Raw genomic sequence first — 23,668 nt, 5'->3', positions numbered from 1 at the left:
TTTTTTTTCCCTAAAAAAAGAAAGGCAGAAGACACATTTGATGAGAACTCTCACAAATCTAGGGTTTTAGATATGTTTTGAATTTTTGAGAATACAAACAAGTTCATAGATTATTTAATTGTAAAAACAATTAAAAACCTATGCTATAGTACCAAAGCTAATCCGAGATGAAAAAGAATAAGCGAATTAAAAAGCCGAATTAAAAGAAATGGGCAGAAGAAGTGAAAGAAAATAGCTGAAGATGAGAGGAAAATAAATTATCATACAAATATTAAAACCTTTAACTAAAACAAATGATTAAGTTTATAACCTACTAAATAAAATACTCAGTAATAATTAAATCAATCTCAACAAATAAACCCAAATAAAATTTAATAATATAAGGATTGAAATATCCTCTATATACCCATCAAAATTCAATTCCCGAAACTGCAGTTCAGGAAACAATAATTGCAATCATTACAAGTAGAGTTCATGCAGGTTAACCACTTTGAGCATAGGTTTCATCGTGTCAGATTAAGCTTCCCAGCCAACCACTGCAAATCTCTACAATCTAAAGCAGCAAAGACAAACTATTCACTTTACTAACTTGCTGGGTTGTGATTGCCACACGTAGATAATCTGCAAGAGATTTGGGTGGCTGTCAATAACGAAAGGAAGCTGGATGGACCACACTTGATAATTGTGCACCCCCCGGCAAGCAATCAGGCATTCAGCCATGCGAAGGCGAAGACCTTGGCTAATAATCTTTGGTTCTTTACTTCATGTCGTTTCCGCATAGAGGAATGATTGCTGGAATCCAGAGCCGTATAAAACACCTAAAAACAGCATACTGTACAGATATTTGCAATTTCACCACAAGATATAATCCTTAAATTACAGATCCTGTGTAGTGAAACTTTATATACCATTACCTACACCCATCTAGTTTGGTGCCTCTCGAAAGAAAACTGGAGGCTGCTCCCTAAAATACTGAAAAACAATACATGAAGCTGCTCTACAGCAGGGCTGCACTCATAGAATTGGCAAAGAAATGCTCGCGGTATACCAACTTTGGTTCTCTGAATCTATTCCCAAGGAGAGTTCTCAGTAAGGCAGGGGGGGCACTTGATGTAGACTGGTGCATCTTCCTCACAATGAGGTGTTTATCCAAAATCATTAACTCCAGTAGATTTCTACAACTCTACAAAAACAATTAGAAATACACAACATCAATGATGCATATATCGCACAAAAATATTTCACCAAATAGTTGTATATATTCATGTTCATAATGGAATTGGGTCAAAATAATAGAAATGATGCGTTCATGATGACAAGTTACATTTCAGAATTATCTGTCAGGTCCAACCCTCTTATAACGGCAACATATGAAGGGGGGAAAACAAGGCCATTTACCTTTGACAAATCCAACTTCAACAATCATTACACGACTGACCCCATCAAATATGAGCAAACATATATATTACAGAACAATAATTAAATGTTCGCTTCAGCTATGATTTACACATGGAAAAGTTACGGAGGACATTAGTACAAAATTTATTTCATTCTTTCTTTGCTAGCAATTTCATTAGGCTAAGGCTAAAACAACACAAGGCCTGAACATGCTAGTATATGCATACTGCGTTCTCCCCCCAAAAAAGATTATGGAAGCTAAAAGTATGTCATCTTGACATACTGATGCTAAATAAGGAAAACATGTTCCTGAGCAATATTAGATGGTATTGAGACACACTTTCATGTTCTTAGAAGCATGGTTATTAAAAAAAAGTTCATCGAATCGTAAAATCATAAGATTTTACAATTCAAAACAGTATTAACAATTCAAAACACGCTAAAAATCATGGTTGAGATCTTGGTAAAATAGGTTATTGAATCAGTAATTAATAGGACATTTGGACTATTTTAGACTTATATGCTGCCAGTCCCAAAAAAAAAACTGCTTCCTCTTTCTATCCTTTTCCTATAATCCAAACATGGTTCAGAGGCATGAGTTGCATGATCTGATATAACCTTGGTGTTGTGAAAGTCCTAATCTAATTCTACTTTGATTAAACCTTATACCGTAGATTTACCTGATATACCCAAGAATGTTCATCTGCATGGAACAATTATTTTTTTTTTTTTGATTAAGTGTAGCCAAGCTTTCTTTTGCATGAGCACAATATCAGTTCATAAACACAAGCATGATTAAATTATATATCTTCGGCTAACAATAAAATTAATTGGTTACAATAGTTGCTAGAAAAATGATTAATTCCTAGCATAATTACATGAATATATTATTATTGTTGTTGTTGTTACTTGCTGTTTAGAGTTTGTAAAATCGTATGATTTTCAAGACCTTCCAATGAGCCTAGTTACATAGAGGAATAGTGGGGGGGGGGGGGGGGGGCGCTGCAGCAAAGCTGTGAGTGCATAAATACTGATCCTAGCAGAAGATAAATCTGTAGAGAGTTTTTTTAAAATCAAAGAGTCCATTTCATCAATTACAGATGGGGGGACAATTCTTAACCTGACATGGGACATTTTAGAAATCAGAGAACATAATAAAAAACTTTAGCGATAACAAATACAATAGCATACCTGGGGATTTAATACATCAACATGGAGTATAATATTCTCCTGCCAAAATAATTACGACAAAAGTGAGAGAAAGTGAAGAGAAATGAGTCTTTCAAATTCTAACATGTGCTTCAAGGGCACATGTTAATGAAAGTAAATGAAAGGTTTAAATTCCAATAATCCGCAATAATGCATTCAGATGTTTCTTGATTGAAGTAAAGAGCCACCATTTGTTGGGTTTAACATGTGTCCCTACGGCACATGTTAGAAAATAAAACCTTGATGAACAATCTCTGAAAGGAGCAACTTGTTCAAGCTTGCAGCAAACAGACCAAAAACAAATAATAGTCTCAAAAATTTCACTAACATCTCATAAAAATGAAACTTGGTTGTCCAACAATTTAAAACCAATACTTGAGTTTGAACTGAAATGTAAGACATAAAACGGATATCCAACATTTTATGAGTTATATTGAAATTAAACAAATTTGCATAAAGTACAAATACATGCAAGTTGACAAAATCAAAAGTTACTTTGAGAAGCAAACTCCATATATATTAAATTTTCTAGGTATTTTTGCTGACAGTTATAGCACACGGCTAAATTTACATCACAAGAGGTATTGGATCATACTTGAACCTTAAAATTTTGATGACATTATGATATTACCAAAGCATCAGCAACATTCACTGCTTATTGTTTATATTTATTTTTTAGAATAACATTCTATGCTGGAAAGAGTACGTCTGATAATGAATGAAATGTTGTACATTTGAAAAGGCAGCATACCTCTGTTATACCAGGATTTTGCATCACAGTACCAAGAACACGACGTACAAGTCCATTGTAGACAACCTTATTCATAGTCCCATCTCCATTTATCCATGGCAATATTGGCATACATATCTCACCAGATGAGGTTTCACCGTCAATAACCTGTTCTGGTGAAATTAAATTTTCTTGTAAATGACTTTCATGTGCAATGCTATTTTGGGTTTCATTCAAAGATGCAAACTCTCCAGGAAGATTAAGAATGGTAACTTTGTGCACATCATGATTATCCATGACCACTTCCCTTTGTGAACTAGTAGCAACTACATAATTTTCAGGCTGCAAAGTTAGATGGCCATCATCAATGCTCTCCAAGGACTTTGTCACTGAATGTGCAGTCAGATCTTGACGAGAACCAGCCACTGAGGTCAGGAAGTACTTGGAACGATATAATGCATCAACCAGACGAACAGATTCATAAGCATTGACCTGCACAAAATGCAGCACGTTATAATTTTTCTTGAGTTAAAGTTTATGCCACCAAACCTGGCCTGAGTTGATAAATGAAATTTAAGGGAGTTTATGACATAAAGTCCAGGATATAAATGTGTTTGTGCGCAAGCATGTTGTCAGCAACCTCAACCTGTTTCCCCAGTCTTTTACAAGGACTATGGGAAACTACTTGGTGATGACACTGGATTTGGCATAAACTCAGAGCAAAAATCACCCCACAGCCACTCAAACCAAGATATTTAACTCTCACATTTGCCATCTAAACACTGGCTATTCTTGTTTGAGAAAATTCTATTAAAATAACAAAATAGAAGTCAGACATGGGGAAAGTGGAAGGTACCCCAAGAAGATGTATTGAAAATTGCAACACCCCCAGCTAAGTGCACTGTTGCAGGTACACCATCTTAGAATTTCTTTAATTAGAATAAAAGAATTTCTCCATGGTCAAAAGTAAAACTGACCTTCAAAACTCGTCCAAATGTCTGGAGCACATCAATTATCTGTATATGCATATTTTCTCCTGAAAGACTTGAAATATTCAGCAGAGCTTATGGAAAAATGTTGTGCATTTCAGAGTTGAAGTAAAAAGCCACAAGATAGGGAGAAAAGAAAAGGCCTGAAGCAACTGGCATACCTGTAACTTGGGAAATTTCTTCCATGCTCAAACCCTGGTCACCAGCCTTCTGAATAGCAGCATAAATGGTCCTAAAGACATCAGGATTCATTTGATTTCGATCATAAGGTTTTGGCACCAGATATTCCAAATAGCATGTCATAGCCTCCCAAGGTGCCATGCTGGGCCATGCTGCTGTGGGGATAGTGCTGCCAAAATTCAGAATTTCCTGCCCATTGTTGTGACAAGATGTATTCCAGCTGATTTCCTGACCCAAACCAGAATTGAGCATATCATTCCAACGAAGTTCACCGCTACAAGTCTCCCCATCTTTGAGCAAGTCTAGAGAATTAATGGTTTGCATTGCTGCACGATGCAGAGACACCACAATACCAGGAAAGCCCTTTTCTCTGCGAGAAAAGAGTTCACTATCTGCCAGTGATTTCAATTTTTTGCCCCTATCACAATCACAAAATTCATCTTCCTTATTTTTGTGTTTCAAGCTTCTTAGGTCTTCGGTCTCTCCCACTCCTTCAACTGGCATGCATGGAGAAATGGACAACTCGCCCGAAGAAACTTGAGCAAACAACTGAAAAATGTCACCACACTGCAAATCCGCAGTAAGATCAACCCCTCCTTCCACAAGGTCCTTTTCTCTTTCATGAAGCCAGCTGGAAAGTTTAGCAGCCCTCTTTCCAGCATTAGATGGAAATGGAGACTTAGAAACACTGGTCAGGAACTGTTGAGATAGCACATAAGGTTGACCACCACTGCCCCCAATCTGTCAAATGGTGAAGAAGTGAAGGAATGAAAGGGGTGAAAGTGTTAACTTAAATTAATAAAAATTATAAGAGAGAAAAGGTAGAATGGAAATAGAGACAGTCAAAAAAGGTTATTTATAATGAATTAAATCTGCAAGAAACACGAGCTTCAAGAGACCAGGGGAATTGAAAGACAAGTTACTATCAAATTTACACAAATGACCACCTTTCAACCAAGTAAAAATATTAACAAGGTACATGTCTGTTTCGAACACAAGAAGCCGTAGAGTTATACTCAAATAACCTTTCATATGCTTGCAATGTTATATCAGAGTTCACAGTTGCACAAACCCTCTCAGGCATCAGCAACAAGTACATTAAGAATTGATTTTCTGGAAGACAACCACTTTAAAGAGCAAATAGCAAAGTGTGTTGACTTTCTGACATGCTACAAAATATTTAGCTACAGGGACTCCGAAATTAGTAGGTACTTGTATAAGAATGATAGGGTGAGAAAAAAGATAAATGCATATATGAGATAGAGCAGTGGTATCAATTAGTCTAAGATGTTAGAAACATGAACAAAAGACCAATACTTCACCTTTAAGCAAAAGCAAGGAGCTTTAAAGAGGGTGATAATATTTTAGTACTTTCTACAAGACTAGAAAACCAAATGAGTCCAAGCAGAAAATAGTTATATGCGTCCTCATCTCATGATACGGTGAAGGAAGCATTCAACATGTTTTGGCCACAATTCACATACATAGCCAGACATAGCAACTGCAATAAACTTGAGAATAGAAAATTATGCTTTACCAAGATTTTTTTCACTCTGAGGTAGCTAAAAGCTGCAAACAGATCGTGTTCAGAATAACGCCGTAAAGTTTCTGCCAAAAGATTTTGCAGCTCTGGTGCTGTTGAGGTGCTCAAGAAGACAAGCTTTAATAGTTCTACAGCATTAGAAATGGCCAATGACTTGTGCACTTGTCTACGAACACTAGTCCCTTCGTCTAAAAGCTTAGTAAACTTCTGATGAAGATGATATTGTCTTGATCTTTGAGCAGAATCTTTACGTTTTCCAATGCCAAGTTTCTGCATGTCCTTCTTGGGAGTATTTGACAGAACCGTTTCAGATTCCATTCGATTCTGCAAGAAAGAAAATGTATTTGAGCCATACACTTTGAGAAAGCACTCAAGAGTAGCAACCATTCTCAGAAAAAGAGTAGCTAGTATGGAACTGTTGTTAGTTGCAATAAATGAAATGTGTTCCTTTGGAAAGCCATGCACATGGTCAATGAGAACAACAGATAAATAAGAATACCTTACTCAGCCCTGGTATTCACCAAAACCAAATATAGAGGAAGGCCAACCTTAATTGTCTAGTTATTTCTAACTAAAATGATATTTCAATTGCATTACTATAGATGCTGGAAAGATGAAAAGAAAGAAAATGTGATTGTAGAGGTGTCAGAGATATACATGTCTTTCAACATTTGTGTTTAAATCACACCATTCTTCAGAGCCAGATCCAACTCTCTTAGAGATATCCAATTTACTCACTTGCTTGTAGTGGAAAACATCCTCTAAGGCCTTTCTAATACTTTTTTCCTTGAAATCATCCCAACACGCTTCCTCACAACCTGCTTCTTCATCACATTCAACAGCATTGGAGAACTTCCCATGAAGGCCTTCACTGGCAGAGCATCGCAAGAGACCTCTGCAGTCATTTTTGTTAAGAAACCTGTTCTGGGTTCTCTCCAGGTGCTTTGCATAGCGCTCACCAAGCATGGTGCAGAGCTTCATTACAGCTGGTCTAAATTTTGTGTTTTGCCTAAACAGGGATGACATCCTTCTCGAGCAAATTCCAGGTTCTGCTGGTAAGTCACGAAGTGCATTCCAATCGACACGGTGAAACTTTGGCCCAAGAACTGCGCGATGTCTTGCATATTGGATCACCAATTGCCTGTAAGAAGGAAAAAACATAAAAATACAGAAAATTAAAGAGCATACTCGTACCAAAATAGCAAACAAGTCATCAGGAACAAAAGAAAACTAATCTAAACTCAACTCAGATTGACCAGGTAGACAAATAAGAGGGTGACAAATGTAGACTAATGTGGTTGAACTTGAAGAAAATATCCAGAAAATACCAAGCAGGTGGTTTAATCAAAAAAGTTATTCATTTCATGTATTTATATTTCCCAAATGAATCAAATAGACAAGCAACAAAGTTAACTTCCTTGCTTTAAGGCATCCTACATGGAACTAACAGCAGACAATCATAAGATACCATGCTTCATTAATCCATTACATGCTTCAGACAGGTGTTCCTTGAGCCACAAAGAGAGAGTAGTTTCCACTTACCTATCAGCTTCATCTGTCCATGGAAACCTGGATCGGCGTGTTGGCTTCATCTTTGAAAAAGCACAATGGTTGATTACAGAAGGACATTCCTCATCTTCAGATAGTCCTGGTCCTTCCAGAATATCGAGGTGATCATCATCCTGGAGTTCTGGCAAATGCTCATGTTCAGAAGAAGAAAGATCTTTTTCTACTGTGAATTGGTCAGCAGCATCAGGTAATTTGTTAAGCCTCTGCCTGTCCAGCTGTGCATTTATGTTATCACCTCTGCCACGCTTTGTTGAGCTAGATCCCAAGGGTTTCTTTCTTTTCTTAGAGGATGAAGGTTGTATCTTTTGTGGCAGCTGACACTCCTCACTTGCATTTTTAACACCTTGAAATCTATTAAGACGACGATGGTGCTTATCATAATAGACACGAAGTACCTGCATGAAATATTCAGATGAGAAAAAAATCAGAGAGCATTTTCCAAACAAAATAGTTATCATCCTTCTAGTAAGACAGAGCAGAGAAAGAATTCAGACCAGGTCAAGCAAATTGCAACACAAACTACCAACAACTTGGCAACAATAGGACAAAAAACCGAGTGTAAAGAATCAAACCTGCTGTAAAGTCAAATTAAGATCCTTTGCAATCTTCTCACAATCTTTATACGACAGAGTTTTGCTCTGATCATCCATCATTATCCGTTTTAGGAGCTCAGCACGCTGATCAGAAGACATAATTCGAACCGAGGCCCATGATCGGTGATGGAAAACCTGAAACAGTCCATTTCAAATGAGACACACACATGTAAGTGTTTCTGTGTTTCATGAAGTACATGATTGAAAGTGTCCACGTATAATGGTCACCATAGGATTCAACCGATGCATCAATAATGACTCAAAGGAATACAATGCTCACCAATAAGTATAATTTCTTGCTTATAAGTGATACAACACAATATTCAATATAATTTGCACATGATGAAACTTTTGATTATGCCTACGCGAGAAAAACTTGGCAAACAAAACACCATGCACATACCTCAGGTACAACAGATCCAGGAAATGCATGTTTAGCAGCTATTTGATGAGCAGCAGCATAGCAGTACTCCAGAGTTTTCCAATACTCATCAACAGCTTCTCTGTTTAACAGAAAAAAATCATGCCTTATTCTTGGACGAAGGTCAAGACATCTTAAATTAGATACTGCTACTATTGATAGTGGTTCTTCAACATAAGGTTTAAGCTCCATTGCATGTCTGGATCTGGCATGTGGAGCCTTTACACCATCCTCTGAATGCCCATCACGTACTAAACGAATCAGCTGCATCACAGAACCAGATGAGAGGTATGATATAATTGAAGATGAACGATTTTCATTCACCAGAGACAATTGCAAAGTGAGTAGGATGACTGATGCACATTGATGAAAAAACAACTGTGATGTGAATACAATTTTCTTGTTCAAAGGGGAAGACTTGCATATGATGGAAAGAAACCAAACCCCAGCTGCCTTAGCATTGTGATAACCACATACACTATTCTTTGCTTTTATCCAACTGAAGAACCCTTTCACATGTAGATAGGTATATGATTGTATGAATTTGAAACGATCTTAAATATTGCTACTTGAAGCTAGACATGGGTAAAGGTACAGATTTTATTGAATCAAAAACTTTCAAAGCACAACATAATAACAGAAAGAGTGATAAACAAGCCAAATCAATAAAGTACCACATACATCATGAAACAAGAAGTTAAGAATGTGTGCAAAGTCATTTTTGACCAAGAAACAATACCTTCAATCGACGTAAAATGTCAATGATCAATGATAATCTGTTTGTGGCCCTACTATCCAACAAGTTTCTGTATTCTTCAATAGGAAGATCAGAGAGACGCAAACCCCTCTTGCACTTTTCAATCATATCATCATACTTTTGAGCAGATCCTGCCACTTGTAAGAACAGCTCAATTGGAATGGCATCAATAACAGACTCTAATTCAAACAACTTGTAAGCATATGAATATGCCCCAGATGATAAATCACCGTTCCATTCAGGCAAACTACTTAGATGATTCCACAAAAAAGTATGAAGCAGCCGAGCACGGCCCATTTTTGCTAACACAAACCCATTGGCTCGCATGGCTTCCCATTTAGCAGTCTTTTCTTCTGAACCTACATGCATCTGAGTTCTTGTTACACTATTTAACACTGGAACTGATTCCTTAATCTTCAGCCTGGATGACCCCTCTCCACGACTTTGCTTTTCAAAAACCCTCACTCTATCATGAATTTCACCCATTAGTTCAGGAGGAAAACCTTGAACAGATGGGTGAAGAACCACTAGGATGGTACGATCTCGGGCGCAATTTGTGACAGCAGGGACATTAATGTGCTGCAATTTGCAGTGTCCTTGCCGCTCAAGCTTATATAGAATTCGATCAACAGTCTTCCTGTCAATTGTTGTACCCTTGTCCTCAAGACTCTTAAGCCACTTGTGTATCTCAGGTTTCAAAATGAATATCTTGTCCTACACAAAACAAGCATATTGAAAATGAGTTGCTAGAAAGACAATTACCAGAAACATCAAAGAAGATACAAGAATTAGTTAATCTCTTGGCGTAAGCCTCATGAAGTGAATGATGAAATACCTGCAACCATTCAAGAATTTTCTTCTCCCTGAAGGCGCTATCAGCCGTTAAAGGCATGTGCGGATATGTCTGAGAGGATCCAGAATGATGTGGCGTCAACAAAGTTGGTGCTGTTTTAACTGATGAAGCACCATCTGGTTCCATTTGCATGCTCTCTATATAAATTTCGGCATTGGAAGCTGTACTTCTTGGCCTGTTGAGTGAGTCTGGCACATTGCCAGGACAGAGCTGCATATGGTTAGTTTTGCCATCCTCAGGTGAGCCACTATATACGTCAGTATCAATTTCCTCATTCAGTTTTCCAGACGAAGCAGAATAAATTCCCAAGGTTGAATTACCATGCTCTAATAAACCTACATCAGATCTGACAGGTACATCAACATTGCTAGTATTCAAATCAGAAATATTATTGTCACCAAGGACAGCTTTGGATTTACAAAGAACTGCAATTGGTGTGTCAGAATTTGAATTTCCAGCAGTCCAAACTCGATATTCTGGAGTTCTTTTGTTGATTTCTGCCTGCCTGTGCATCCCAAACATAGACAACATATTTTCAAACCGAGGATAGTTTCTTTTCTTATCAAGTCCCAGCCTCCTACCCACCTGCTCATAGATATATTGATTTGGCAAAAATAATTGAAGTCAGAAAAAAAATCAGTGAGAAAAGAGGAAACACAAGATATTTGCAAAGATACCATCAAATTATAGCGGCATTACACTAAAAAAGACAACAAAATATCAAGTGCTAAAGATAATGGTGAAAGTAAAGCAATTTGCCATTATAGGAAAATTTGGTCATTTCTTGGCTAATAAATGCACATAAAATGTAGCACATAATTGGAGTGAAAGGTCAACAATATACTTTTGGGGAGGCAGTAGGGAGAGGAAGGGTCATGGATATAGAAAAATGTAGAAAACGCTTCTCTTTTTTTTTTATTGATTGGTCAATAGAAAACCATAAATGAAATATTGAAGAAGAAAAGTGCATTTTTAACCTACAGAGTTGCAACAGAATCAATGACACAAGTACAAGAACCAATGCCCACCTCTCTAAAAGTAGCCCCCTTGGATCCTGCAGCATCAATCAAATCATAAATTTGCTGGTCAAGGGAAAGTTCTACAAGTTGATCAGTTTGTTGAATCATCTTTCCAAATTTCACCAGCACTTTGTTGTCACAATCTTCGCCACACCCACGAGTTTTGGGCTCAAAATTATTAGGGGAAAACTCCTGTAACAATCGTAGGCAACACTCAACCTGCCAAAAACAGAAACTAGAGAAGTGATGAATGAAACTCAAGGACTTTTTGTACATAACCATGTAGAACAGTCCTCAAAGAGGGTTTTTTTAAGCAAACCTTCCTGTCAACTTTAGCTTCAAACTCCTCAACAACACAGGCATCTTTCAACCTACGCAATATCTAAGAGAACATCGAGGAAAGTATATTACAACAAAAACAATCAGAAATAACCACGAAACAGAACCAAGTTCAAATATGCAGTACAGATGAATAACTTCTAAAACTTACATTTCTCCAAGCTTTGTGTCCTTTAGTTCCACTGTAACCAAGATCCTGTTTGATATCTGAAATGACAAGGACCTTCAATAACACAAAAATCATCATACTTCATAATCATAACTGCCAAGATCAAAAACACTTTAAAAAGCAAAACAAAAAAAGAGTTTACCTTGTCATTGGCTTTTTCAAGTTTGTCACAGATGGCTTTTATTGGCGGTAAATAATCCCTCACAAGCACTTTAGAAGAAGACTCTCCATCAAAACCATCCCCCCGTATATCAGTTTCCTCCACACATTCCTCATTAATCTCAAACCTCTGTTGAACACCTAAATGCTTCGCATGACGATATAAATACAACATATTGGTAGTGACACTCACATCTTTCATCTTCACAACCGCAGGTTGTCTCACAATCAACCCTCTGCATTCTAGACTCCTCACCACATAAAAAAAGTTATTATTTTCTACCTTCAAGTCCTTTGCCAGTGCGTTTTGTGTAATCCCATTCCCTCTGCACATGTTAATAACCACTAAACATCACTCTAACTCTCACGCAAGCCTAATTAATCGACTAATTAAGTAGTTAAGTAAATGCAACCAAATATGATTCAATTCTCAATAAATAATGGAGTAAAACAATTACTCTAGCGAAAGCAGCCTTTGGTACTTAAGTAGTTAAGGTTTGGAAGCCTTGCAACTAAGTTGGAAAGCAGTATCGTATTATTGCCATAGAGTAATGCTAGATATCAAGAAAATATGGCAGGATAAAACTCCAAGAATCCAGATGATTCGTTGATCATGATTATCAAGCTACACATTATCAGCAGGGAAATTTTGTAAAATCAGGAAGACGAAGATGAACAAACCTAGCAACGGCAAGTCGTTTAAGAGCATTGCGTTGATTAGAAGAAATTCCAGTAGACGGAGTGTCGTAAAGACCAACAAAGGAATCCCTAAGGTGCTCTTTGGCTACAATTTTCAAACCGAGCTTCTCGGCGTGTTCACAACGCTTGATTTTACTGTCGTCAGCACTAAACGGAAGATCGTATCCAGGAACAGTGAATTGAAGAGAAGGTATTGAAAGCAGGTTTGTCCATAGAGAGGCTTTGACTGAAGGAGAAGGTTTTGGCGTTAATGTCGACCAGAGGGAGGATAGGGAGACTCCGCTGGGACCATGGTAACAAATCTCTTCGAGAGCTGAAGAGATGAGATTGTCCATGGAGGCATGTGGTGATTGAGGAGGTGTGTTTGGTTTCTGAGAAAATCTTGAGGGTTTTTTTGTGTTTTTTCTCGGAAAATTACCACTGGCAGGGCGCCTGAAAAAAATTAAAAAAACAAAAAACCCTAGTAAGTGGAGGTCCAATGCGACGTCATTCTTCGGAGCTTTAACTCGGATACTCTTAACGGCGTCGGTTTAAATAGACGGCTAAGATTTAAAACTTGCAGTAAACTAAAGTTTGGTTGTGTCGCAGGCTATAAAAACCTACAGCCTAGAATAAAATAAAATAAAAAAACGATAGTACTGTTGGTGAAATAAACGAGGTAAGAGGAAGGAAGAGAGAAAGAATCTAACAACAAAACAAAATCGTTATATCTGGGCTTCTCTCTGAATATTTCTTTCTTATTTCTCTGTCAATCAAATCTTTCTTTCTGTTTTTTTTTTTCGTTTTTCATAATTTCTGTGCCTTTCTTCCAAATCCCACAAAAGTTCCATTCCCCTTTCGTTCAATCTTTCTCCACAAAATCCAGTGTTTTCGTGAGAAAATTCATTTTTCCTCTCTCTACCTCCAACCCACTAAAATGTTCCTGCTTCTGTTCAAGGTAAGTGGAGTCAACGATATACGACGGTCAATATGAGATTTTTTTTATCTATTTTTCTTCTTCTTTCGTATCAGTGTGTCTGTTTCAAAATTAAGAGATTTTCTGAAAGATAATTTTATGCCTTCCGGATTTCATTAAATTTTCAGTCTATCTCATAAAATATGAGATATGAACTGAAGTGTAAAACGTGAAGATTTTCTCTTTAATGTTATCAGTCATTGGGGTTTTTTTGTTCTTTTAGTATTGTAAATATAATCTTTGCTTGGTTGTATCCTAGAGGCTTTGGCTTTTGCTTTTGTTCTTCCACTTCAGGAAATATAGATCTTTCTTTCTTACTCTCTCATTTAATTTGATCTGGTATTGTTGTTTTTCTCAATCCATTTTCATGTTTTTCTTGTTTTTTTTTTTGTGAGAGTGCTGTTTCTTTTTTCTTACGGGAATTTATCTGGCATTGACTGATTTTGTTGGGGTTTTTCATAGTTTACAGTTATTCTCCACACAAGGTCTTCAACTTGGGATTGGGTTTTTAGAGAAAAGGTTCCTTTTTGTGGAAAAAAGAAAGAGCAGTTTGCTTTCTTTTCTCTCTTTTGAATGTTATAAAGGGAGTGGTAGTAATACATGTATGGTTGTTGTTCCTCTTTTTTTATCTCTGCTTTATACCTTGTCTTGTCCATCTGTGCTTGGTTGTTGAGAAAATGAAGGAAAAGGCAAAAAAAAATAATGTGTATACTGATCACTTCAGACCAAGCACAATTATTGCATTAGGTACCTGATAGGTTTAAATTGCGTGTAGTCTATGTGATTTTTCTTTTTTAAAGTTCAGAGAGATAAGATAAAATAATTGCAAGGTAGAGGATATCAAATTTGGTAAAGCTAACCTTTTGATTCTGTATTCTATTTTTTTCCCTTTATCCGGTATTTATCTGAGTTTTTTTTTATGTAGGAAAAAAACTGGTCTTGATCGATTGAGGAGAGATAGAGATGGAAGGTGATTTATTTCCAGGTTTAAGCAATGGAAACCAAGTAGATGGCAAGGTTTTGCAAACTTTCCAGAAGAGTTTTGTGCAAGTCCAGGACATTCTGGATCAAAACAGGTTGCTAATCAATGAAATAAACCAAAACCACGAGTCGAAGATCCCAGACAACCTGACTCGAAACGTTGGTTTGATCAAGGAGCTAAACAATAACATTAGAAGGGTGGTGGATCTTTATGCTGATCTTTCGAGCAATTTCACCAGGTCAATGGAACCTTCATCAGAGGGTGAATCAAGCGGGATATTGAAGTCCAATGGAAAGGCCAATTCGAAGAGAATTAGATCCGGGTAATCGATTCAACTGAGCTGTCATGGAGATTCTCCACTTGCTTTCATAGCAGAATAAGAACATTTTGATAAGAACTTGATTTTGAGGCTTTAAGCTTCAGTTTAATTTCTTGCATATCCATTGTAATAACAATTTAACTAATTCACATAAAGTTATCATCCTGCTGAATTAATTTCAAGTATGCATCTTGATTACATTTGTATTTCTGAGGCCTTTCTAATTCTGTAGGTTTTTATTATTAAGAAAAAAAAAACCTGTGATAGAAAGTCTAAATTAACAATGATTGATGTGTTACATTTCTTTTCTATTTAATTTAATATTCTATTCGTTCTTTATTGATGTGCTGTGGTGGGATTCCTCATTTGTACTTTGGTTTTGATACTATATTGTTTAATTGACCATAATCTGATCATTAACTGTTAATTAAAAAGATAAAGGGCCACTCATCTTTTAGGTTGTTAGAGCTGCCCAAACCTGATTTGTCTGTTTACTGATGATGATCATCACAATTTGCTGATCATATCCACTGATCTGCTTTTGATGGGAACTTTCACCAAACCCCCTTTATTCTTTCCTATATTTGTCAAAGGATTCCTCATAATGTCTACAACTCCCTGTTGGGGTGGAGAGTAGTGGGGGGGTAGGCTGCTTGGAACTTCGTAAACCCCATCTCCTGAAGCTCCTACCTGAAAACTATTCCCAGCCTTTTTGACGTTGTGGGGGAAGTGGAAGCAGGCAATTGTGTTGTGACCCTGAGCATTATTGTCCTTTTGGATTATAGTTCCTTTGGGACAATTGCAGAAAGCAACTTTATTTATTTATATCTATCTGGTTTTGCATCAGGCACATCAAGCATAGAATCTGATGTTTGGGGTGAGTAATGACTATTCTTTTGACCACTACCTTGTCCCCATTAACAGCAATCCCTTGATAGTTTCAGTTTTCGTAAAGATCAATTAAGATCAAAAGAAAGATGCTACCTTGGGTTGCTTAAGAGAAGACATGAGTACTTCAAGAGGAAGAAAGGTAATCAATCAAGCAGGTGCTGAAGGGCCCAGTGATTCTCTCAGCAGTGGAGCTGGGAGAACTTTGCTTATCTTTTACTACTAAAGGTCCTTATCTTCTTCCTTACAGATATATTCCCTTTTCATCAAAATCTCTTCTGAAGCTTTGATTTTGTTAATAGACTTTCACATCCCATGCTGGTGATGTCATTACATTACATTACATTACACAGTTCTTCCTATCTTCTTAATGACTGTACCGCAAACAGCGACAGAAACAGACAATCAATTTGATATAACAAGTGCTTTTCTTGAGGACCCCATTAACCTTTGCGTTTCTGTATGTGATTCGTGGAATCATTTATTAGCTTTCTTGATTGGGACGGACACGAGGATGAATTATGATTGCTGCAAAAGGGTAGTTTTTTGGTCTTGATTTTGGCACTTTGGATCTAGTCATTTCCCCAATTATTCGATACAGCTCGCTCAATTATACACCACAACTAGGCTCGGCTTCTTTCAGGAATAGTTTTTCTCTGTCACGAGAAAGTTTTGAAAATCTATTTTTATCAGTTATGATGTGATTAAAATAAATATTTACAAAAGAAGACCACAACTTAACTTAAATTATGGAGAAAAAATATTATTTTTTTTTATTCGTGTGTTTTTTCTTCCGGTAAGATGTTTTTAAATAAAAACTAAAGCCATTTAAGATAAATATTTGATAAAATTTTAATTATTTTAATTATGGAGAGAAAAATGCATCTCTTTAACTGAAACTTAACTAAAACTCTGTGTTTTTTCTTACAACAATATTTTTATAAAAATCATTTTTGTTTTTTATAAATAAAAACTTATTATAAAAGGTAAATTTTGATTAAAAAAATAAAAAATCTTGATTTGACAATTCGCACATGATAAAAGGGGAAAAATACTTAATCTAAGAAAAAATTATAATAACAAAATAGATATTTTATTTTTATTGAATGTTTAAGAGCATATTTTTTTATTAAAAAAATTGCATATTAGATTTATATATAATAACTATCATTTTATTTATTTTATTTATATTGAATTTTATTTAAAAGTAATAAAAATGAATTTAAAAAAAAAATTTAGGCCAGTATAAACAAAGTTCTGTCACTTACAACTAGGAGGATAAGCCACCACCATGCTTGGCCTAAAAAAAACAAGTAGGCGTGCATGGATTTTCCTAATTTTTTATTCAAAAAAAAAAAGAGTGGATACCATGGTTTAACTTTTTTAATTTTAATAAGATAGATGATATGTTATTTATTTATTTATTCATGTAAATGATATATTATTTATTGGTTCAAACTACAATTAATATTTGGTGGTTGAAAAATTGGAAGATGAGGTTTTGGATTAAAATAATTATTTTTCAATTTTATTCATATATAAATACTTTAAAAACATCTTATGAACTTTATTAAGCCTATTTTTACCAAAACCAAACCTTCTAATCGGTTTGAGAATCCAAAATTAAATCAAATAAAAAAATCTTTCTAGATTTCGACATATAATTTTAGCAAGATGTAAATTTCAAACTATCTTCATAGAATTTTTATTTTTTTTTGTAAAATAAACTCATTGACATTAAGATTAGTCCTTTTCATGATTAGAATGTTTCTGACCAACCCCTTCCTCTGTCCTTTTATTTTTTGAGTGATTTTGTCTTTTTTATTTCAAAATTTGAAAGGTAAAAAAATAAATTTTAATATCAAAAAGTAAATTTCTAAAACTTCAAAGACTAAATAATGCATAAATAAAAACTTCATGGGAAAAATTGAAGTTTCTTTTACCTTTTGAACAAAGAGCTTTCTTTATTTTTTGTTTATCTTGCTCCTTACTCTTTTAATTTATTATTTTTTTAACCATAACCTTAAATTTATTTTTGTAAAATTTATCTTTCATTGGTGGTTGAAATTTTCTCCAATACTTCACATAAAGGAAAGCATGCAAAAAGAATCTATCTGAATAAATAAAGCATTGTTAGTATAATATATGAGGATAAAATTATAAAACTAAAAAATAAAAGATTTAATGGCAAAAATGAAAATAAAATATGGCATTGTTCAATAGGGGTGAGCAAAAAACCGACTAAACCGAGAAAATCAGAAAAAAATAACTGAAAAAACCGAACCGAAAAAAACCGATTAAAATTTTGAAAAAACCGGTCGGTTCGGTTCAATTTTATAAGTAAAAAACCAAAAACCGAACCGAATCGAACCGAACCAAAATCGAAAAAAATCATAAAAAACCGAGCCAAACAAAAAAACCGAGTCAAAACTGGAAAAACCGAGCCAAACTGGTTTGAACTGGTTTTTCCCTAAAAAAACCGAACCAACTGAACCGAAACCGGTCGGTTTGACCCGGGTTCGGTTTTTTTTTCAAAAAAAATTCGGTTTAATTATTTTTTTAATAAAAATCGAACCGAACCGAAAATGATCACCTTTACTGTTCAATAACACAGTATGGTAAAAAATGATATTTTTTTAGTTTGTAGTTGTAATTACTTACTTACATATAGATCCACAATTTTATATATATATATATATATATATATATATATATATATATATATATATATGTGTGTGTGTGTGTGTGTGTGTGTGTGTTTCAAAAATAATTTTATATTTTTTCTTTATCACATATATTAATTGCTCATTTGACATTGTGCATGGTATGTTCTGCTTTTAAAATTTCTTTTTGTTTAAGAAAATATTCTTTTAAGTGATTTTTAAAGTTGATATTAAAAATATAAAAAAATATTTTAATATATTTTTAATTAAAAAAAACATTTTAAAAAATCATCATTTTCCAAACACAGACTGAGCATCTTGTAGCTATTTCATAGCCTTCTCTAGCTTGCAAGATGACATGTCTTCAACGCAAGTACAAAGTAAAATCGAAAGGCCTCCTCTGCTTGCTTATTTAGCAGACTTACTGTACTGAGTTAACTATAACTCAGTTCAGGTAGGAATTTAAAGTTTGTTTGCAGTGAGAGGTAATTTTCAAATAATTTTTTATATCAAAATATATAAATTAATGATATTTATTTATTTTTTAAAAATTATTTTTGACATTAATACATCAAAACGATCCAAAACATATAAACTATATTAAATTTTAGCAAAAAAAAAATTCAATTTTTTTGGGAACACAGATTGAACCGCGTTCCCAAATATGCCCTAATAAATTAGTTTCCATGCTTTCTGAAATTATATATTTAATCTTCATATTCTTAAATCCATTTATAATTTAATCCTTTTCATGTTTTTTTTTTAGTTTTTTTTAAGAAATAGCTAAGGAAAAAAAAGGGATAGATAGGTGGAGGAGAAAATAATATATTTTGAGTAAAATACTATTATATAACATGGCCAGTCAAATGACTATTTTATTCTTTTTAACTATAAGAATTAATTAATTTGTTTTCAAATAAAAATTAAGTGGTTGGTTCAAGTAGCTTGGTGTTTGTTTTTTTTAAACAAGGTTTGAATTTAAGATTTATAAATAGAATATATTATTGTTAAGAGTGTTTTATTTTTTAATTAGTTGATCCGGCTCAACCAAAATTAATAAAAATACAATAGACTTTTAAATACCGGAATAAAAAAAATAACAGGGACTCGGTGATAATTTACTTTTGTATATTTTATTAATTATGGACTGTTTGGGAGTACGGTTATAACTGCTTTTAAAAATGTTTTTCACTCGAAAATGCATCAAAATAATGTTTTTTTATTTTAAAAAAATTATTTTTGATATCAACACATCAAAATAATTTAAAAAATATTTTAAAAAAATTAATTTGAAGAAAAAAAATTAAAAAATTTTAAATTTTTTTAAAATATTTTAAAATATAAAAATAAATAATTTCTAAATCTTTATAATGAACAAGAAGAGGAGGAGTGCAAGGACATGGAGAATCTCCAAGGTGTCATGGAAAAGGACGGACGAGAATATTTTGGTTTAAACAATTAAAGGAAAAAAAAAAACTCTGACATGTTCTCCGCGGAAAGTAGGGTTGAAGCCTAAAGCCTAAAGGGAATCAGTCCCTAAAGACAGATTTTTGTGTCTGCATTCTAATGGTTTTTTCGGTATTTTTAGATTTTAAAGTATTTTTTATTTATTTTTAAATATATTTATACGATAATATTAAAAAATATTATCTTAATATATTTTTAATTAAAAAAATTATATCCCCGTCGAACACAGTTTCCATGTTTCAGTACGCTGCTTGTCGGCATGATGATGTGCAGGGCTGGATCACAGTTTAAAAGAAGTGGAAGAGAGTGAGTGCTTTCCGTACCTCCTGCCTCTACGGTGGAACAGTAGTATTCTAGGGACAACATCTGAATGCTGACCTGGCCTGGGACAGCATTTCAATCCCACTTTAAAAAAAAAAAAATTTATTTTTTTACAATATTCCTTTTATTTTTAAATTGTTTTTTATATTGATTTTTAAAAACTATATTTCTTAAAAAAAACTTATAAAACAACGGTAATCATTACATAGGTGCTCTGAGTACGGCTAAAACCTACTCACATCTAAGAGTCCGTTTGGCAACGTGTTAGCGTTTGCGTTTTTTCAAAAACGCATTAAATGATCGTTTGGTTACAGATGGTTTAAAAATCAACAAACATGGGTCCCACCACTTATATGCGGCAGGACCACGATTTATTGGAAGCAGTAAAATACTGCTTTTTTACAAGTTTCAACCTGTGGTTGAACTTTCTAGAGATCTTGATAACCAAAACACACACTGTTCTCGTTCAGTTCTCATTTCCTCTTCTCCTTCCCATTCTTGTTCTTTCATTTGCATTCATTTCCCTTCCCATCAACCGTAATTGCGCACAACAACTCCACAGTAAACCATTACTGTTGCATAACCCAAAACATTAAACTGATGGCTCCGTCTCTTTCTGCACATTCAATTGTCATTCATTTCTCTTTAACAAAAGGAAATGAAGAAGAACAACAACCCTTTGCAACAACCCCGAAACATATATATAGATCGAGCTTGATTCAAGCACCAGAGCTCAAATTTACAACGGGTTAGTTCACTGGTCTGTTCTTATAGAAAATTTAAGTTAATTGTTGTTTATTTTAGTGAAGATCTGTTTATCCCCTTTTATTTAATCACTTGTTGTTTACTCTCGATAGTTATATATGCTAATTTTTCCTTCGTTTCTGAAGCATCAACACAAAAAGAAGACGACGAGCAACCTATCTTCCTGCCTTCAACAACCTCACCACATATATCAACATCTTGCTTCATTCAAACACCTCAGCTGCAATTTCCAACGGGTACTGTGCTTACTTCACTAGTCCTCTTATTAATTTTAAGTTTTTTTTTGTTCATTGCAGTAAAATTGACCTGTTTATGCCCTTTTTAATTCAATAGTATTTTACTCTCGTCAACCATTGGTGCTAATTTTTCATTTTCTTTATTCCCTCCATGTATATGCAGTTATTTGTGTGTTTGCTGTGTGCTGCTGATTGTTACCAACGAAACGTAATTAGGGCACAATTAATTTCAGTTGCTAAAGTAGAACATCCCCTGCTTTCTATGTTAAAATCGTATTAGTTGTGGCATTCTGCAGATTGCTAACAAGTTAATAAATGTACATTCAATTATATATAACATCCTCTACTTGCTATGTTAAACTGGTATTGTGTGCTGCTGATTGCCAACAACTACAAACATAGTAACTTAAACAAATAATTTCAGTTGCTAATTACAACATCCCCTGCTAATTGATGACAAACAGTTATAGGTTTATGCCACAGTGGGTAGGTTTTTATGTTCTTTATTTATGTTTTCATTCCTTGACAATATTCAACCTTTTGTTATTCTTTGGTTGACCTTTTGCTGCACATGTAATTTCCTGTTCTGTTACTATTGTATTATGGCCTTATCAGCATTCAATCTCTTCTTCATTTGGTTAATTGTTTGTTTAATTTTTCATTGCATTATTAACCATAAGCAATGGATGGGTTTGACACACATGATAAAGCTTCTTGGAGCAAGGCAATGTTGCATACGTTTTGCAACATTTGCATTACAGCTATTGAGAGAGGCATGAGACCAAACACACATTTTGACAAAGCTGGCTGGAAATTTGTCGTGCAGTCATTCAAAGATCAAACAGGCCTTTCCTTATCAAAATCTCAGCTTAAAAACAAATGGGATGGGATTAAAAAGGACTGGAGGGTATGGAAAAAATTAATAACTGAAACTGGAGTTGGTTGGTCTACTGAACTTGGGACCATCTCAGCAACTGATGAATGGTGGCAATCAAAAATTCAGGTTAGTTTGCTGATTTGCAATAGCCTCATAATTTATTTTGTCATGTTGTATTATTTATTAATCTACTATCATTCCTAATTACATCTAGCTGTCATTGCACAGGAAATGAGAGGAGCAAAGAAGTTTAGGCATGTCGGCATAGAGCCCTCGTTGTGTGCCAAGTACGATATCATGTTTACTAACATAGTGGCCACGGGACAATATGCTTGGACTCCCTCACAAGGACTCTTATCAGATGAAGATAATGTGACTGCTGGAATGAGGAATACAACCAATGAGGATACTAATATGGAAGAAGGAAGTGGCGACTCTGAAGAGGATGCAATCCCTGATTTCACACGTGATGTTAGCAATATGGTTGGTGGAAGCAATGTCGCACACAGTTGCAGCAACCCCAGCAGTTCAAAGAGAAAGGGTGCACATCAGACTACACCTCAATCGCGAAAAAAGAAAAGGGGAACTGGAATGGGAGCAGTACTAGTTGCACGTATGGATAAACTTGTTGAGACTGTCTCCATGCCTAGAGGGATCACAGCTCCTTGTAGAGATAAAAAAGGTTGTAGCATTGAAGAGGTAATGGAAGAACTGCACTCTATTGATGGAGTTACCTTTGGTAGTGCATTGCATACCTTTGCAACTAAATTCTTCTGTGCGAGGAGCAAGAGGGAGATGTGGGCTGCAATGGGTTGTATTGATAGAAAAGTATCATGGCTGAAAATAATGTTTGACCAACACAGACAAACTTAGATGGACAAGGTCAGTTTTTAGCTTTTTACCCTATTCATGTCTTTGCATTTATGTTGAATTCTGTAGACAAGTAAAATATTTATTTGTCTGAAATATTTTCCACTGGTTTTGCAGACTTCCTATGCTGCAATTGTTGCTGGAATTAGAAGGAGTTGCCCATGTTTTGGTGTATTTCCGTAGCTAAGTTTTTGGAACACCACTACCATGTATGTTTTGCTATATATGTATTACTGAATAGTGTTGTTGGGTTGGAATTTCATGGATGTTAATTTCTGAATTGTAGACCTTAAATATGTGGATGCTTAACTTTGAATGTTACCTTAAATATATGGATGCTTAACTTTGAATGTTATGTTTAGCTTGTTAAAGTACTCCTTTTCAGTTTGGTTACTTGAAGTTGAATGGTTGGTGATAATAATTTATGAAACCGAGACTACTGCTTGTTGGTATTATATTTTGAATGTTTGGTTAGCTGCTCTTGAATGGAAGTTTGAAGTTGCTGATTTTGAAATTTTCAGTTGGTGTATGCCACATTTGAATGTTTGGTAACTTGCTCTTCAATGGTAGCTTTTGAAAGTTAGGTAACAGTTTTTGAAATATTACATCAATTCTTAAGTATTTGTATATAAATAGCAGTAAGTATGGGAAGTTATTCACTTGCATATTGTCAATTTCTGGGTAGAAACCGAATGTGT

At 34.8% G+C, this 23,668-nt stretch overlaps 3 protein-coding genes across 9 annotated transcripts; 2 read left to right on the top strand and 1 right to left on the bottom strand.

Annotated features, from left to right (window-relative positions):
- Nucleotides 1-355: 355 nt before the first annotated feature.
- LOC133702082 (uncharacterized) lies at nt 356-13,105 on the bottom strand. 5 transcript variants are annotated; one of them, XM_062126275.1, is made up of 18 exons: nt 12,610-13,105; nt 11,912-12,254; nt 11,752-11,823; nt 11,581-11,643; nt 11,271-11,480; nt 10,225-10,827; nt 9,620-10,103; nt 9,372-9,520; nt 8,615-8,896; nt 8,191-8,346; nt 7,592-8,013; nt 6,707-7,190; nt 6,044-6,373; nt 4,488-5,247; nt 4,315-4,373; nt 3,359-3,829; nt 2,590-2,628; nt 356-1,183 (listed from the first exon to the last, which is right to left on the bottom strand). In XM_062126275.1, exons 1-18 carry the CDS (start codon nt 12,960-12,962, stop codon nt 998-1,000), a joined length of 5,466 nt encoding a protein of 1,821 aa, XP_061982259.1. In that variant the 5' UTR covers nt 12,963-13,105; the 3' UTR covers nt 356-997. The 5 variants fall into 5 exon arrangements, with proteins under 5 accessions (XP_061982259.1, XP_061982257.1, XP_061982258.1 ...); XM_062126273.1 differs by having other exon boundaries at nt 9,372-10,103; XM_062126274.1 differs by having other exon boundaries at nt 6,788-7,190; nt 9,372-10,103.
- A 103-nt stretch (nt 13,106-13,208) lies between these two features.
- LOC133702083 (protein ELF4-LIKE 4-like) lies at nt 13,209-15,065 on the top strand. Of its 3 annotated transcripts, none has more exons than XM_062126280.1 (2): nt 13,209-13,285; nt 14,508-15,065. In XM_062126280.1, exon 2 carries the CDS (start codon nt 14,546-14,548, stop codon nt 14,888-14,890), a length of 345 nt encoding a protein of 114 aa, XP_061982264.1. In that variant the 5' UTR covers nt 13,209-13,285; nt 14,508-14,545; the 3' UTR covers nt 14,891-15,065. The 3 variants fall into 3 exon arrangements, with proteins under 3 accessions (XP_061982264.1, XP_061982263.1, XP_061982265.1); XM_062126279.1 differs by lacking the exon at nt 13,209-13,285 and adding an exon at nt 13,292-13,564; XM_062126281.1 differs by lacking the exon at nt 13,209-13,285 and adding an exon at nt 13,593-14,184.
- Nucleotides 15,066-21,905: 6,840 nt separating this feature from the next.
- On the top strand, nt 21,906-22,973 carry LOC133701928 (L10-interacting MYB domain-containing protein-like). Its single transcript, XM_062126127.1, has 2 exons — nt 21,906-22,226; nt 22,329-22,973. Exons 1-2 carry the CDS (start codon nt 21,906-21,908, stop codon nt 22,971-22,973), a joined length of 966 nt encoding a protein of 321 aa, XP_061982111.1.
- The last annotated feature ends 695 nt before the right edge of the window (nt 22,974-23,668 follow it).

The sequence above is a fragment of the Populus nigra genome, chromosome 8 (genome assembly GCF_951802175.1).
Source record: "Populus nigra chromosome 8, ddPopNigr1.1, whole genome shotgun sequence".
Taxonomy (NCBI): Eukaryota; Viridiplantae; Streptophyta; class Magnoliopsida; order Malpighiales; family Salicaceae; genus Populus; species Populus nigra.
Note: the sequence above shows the minus strand (reverse complement) of the source record. Positions and strands in the feature narration are given on the sequence as shown.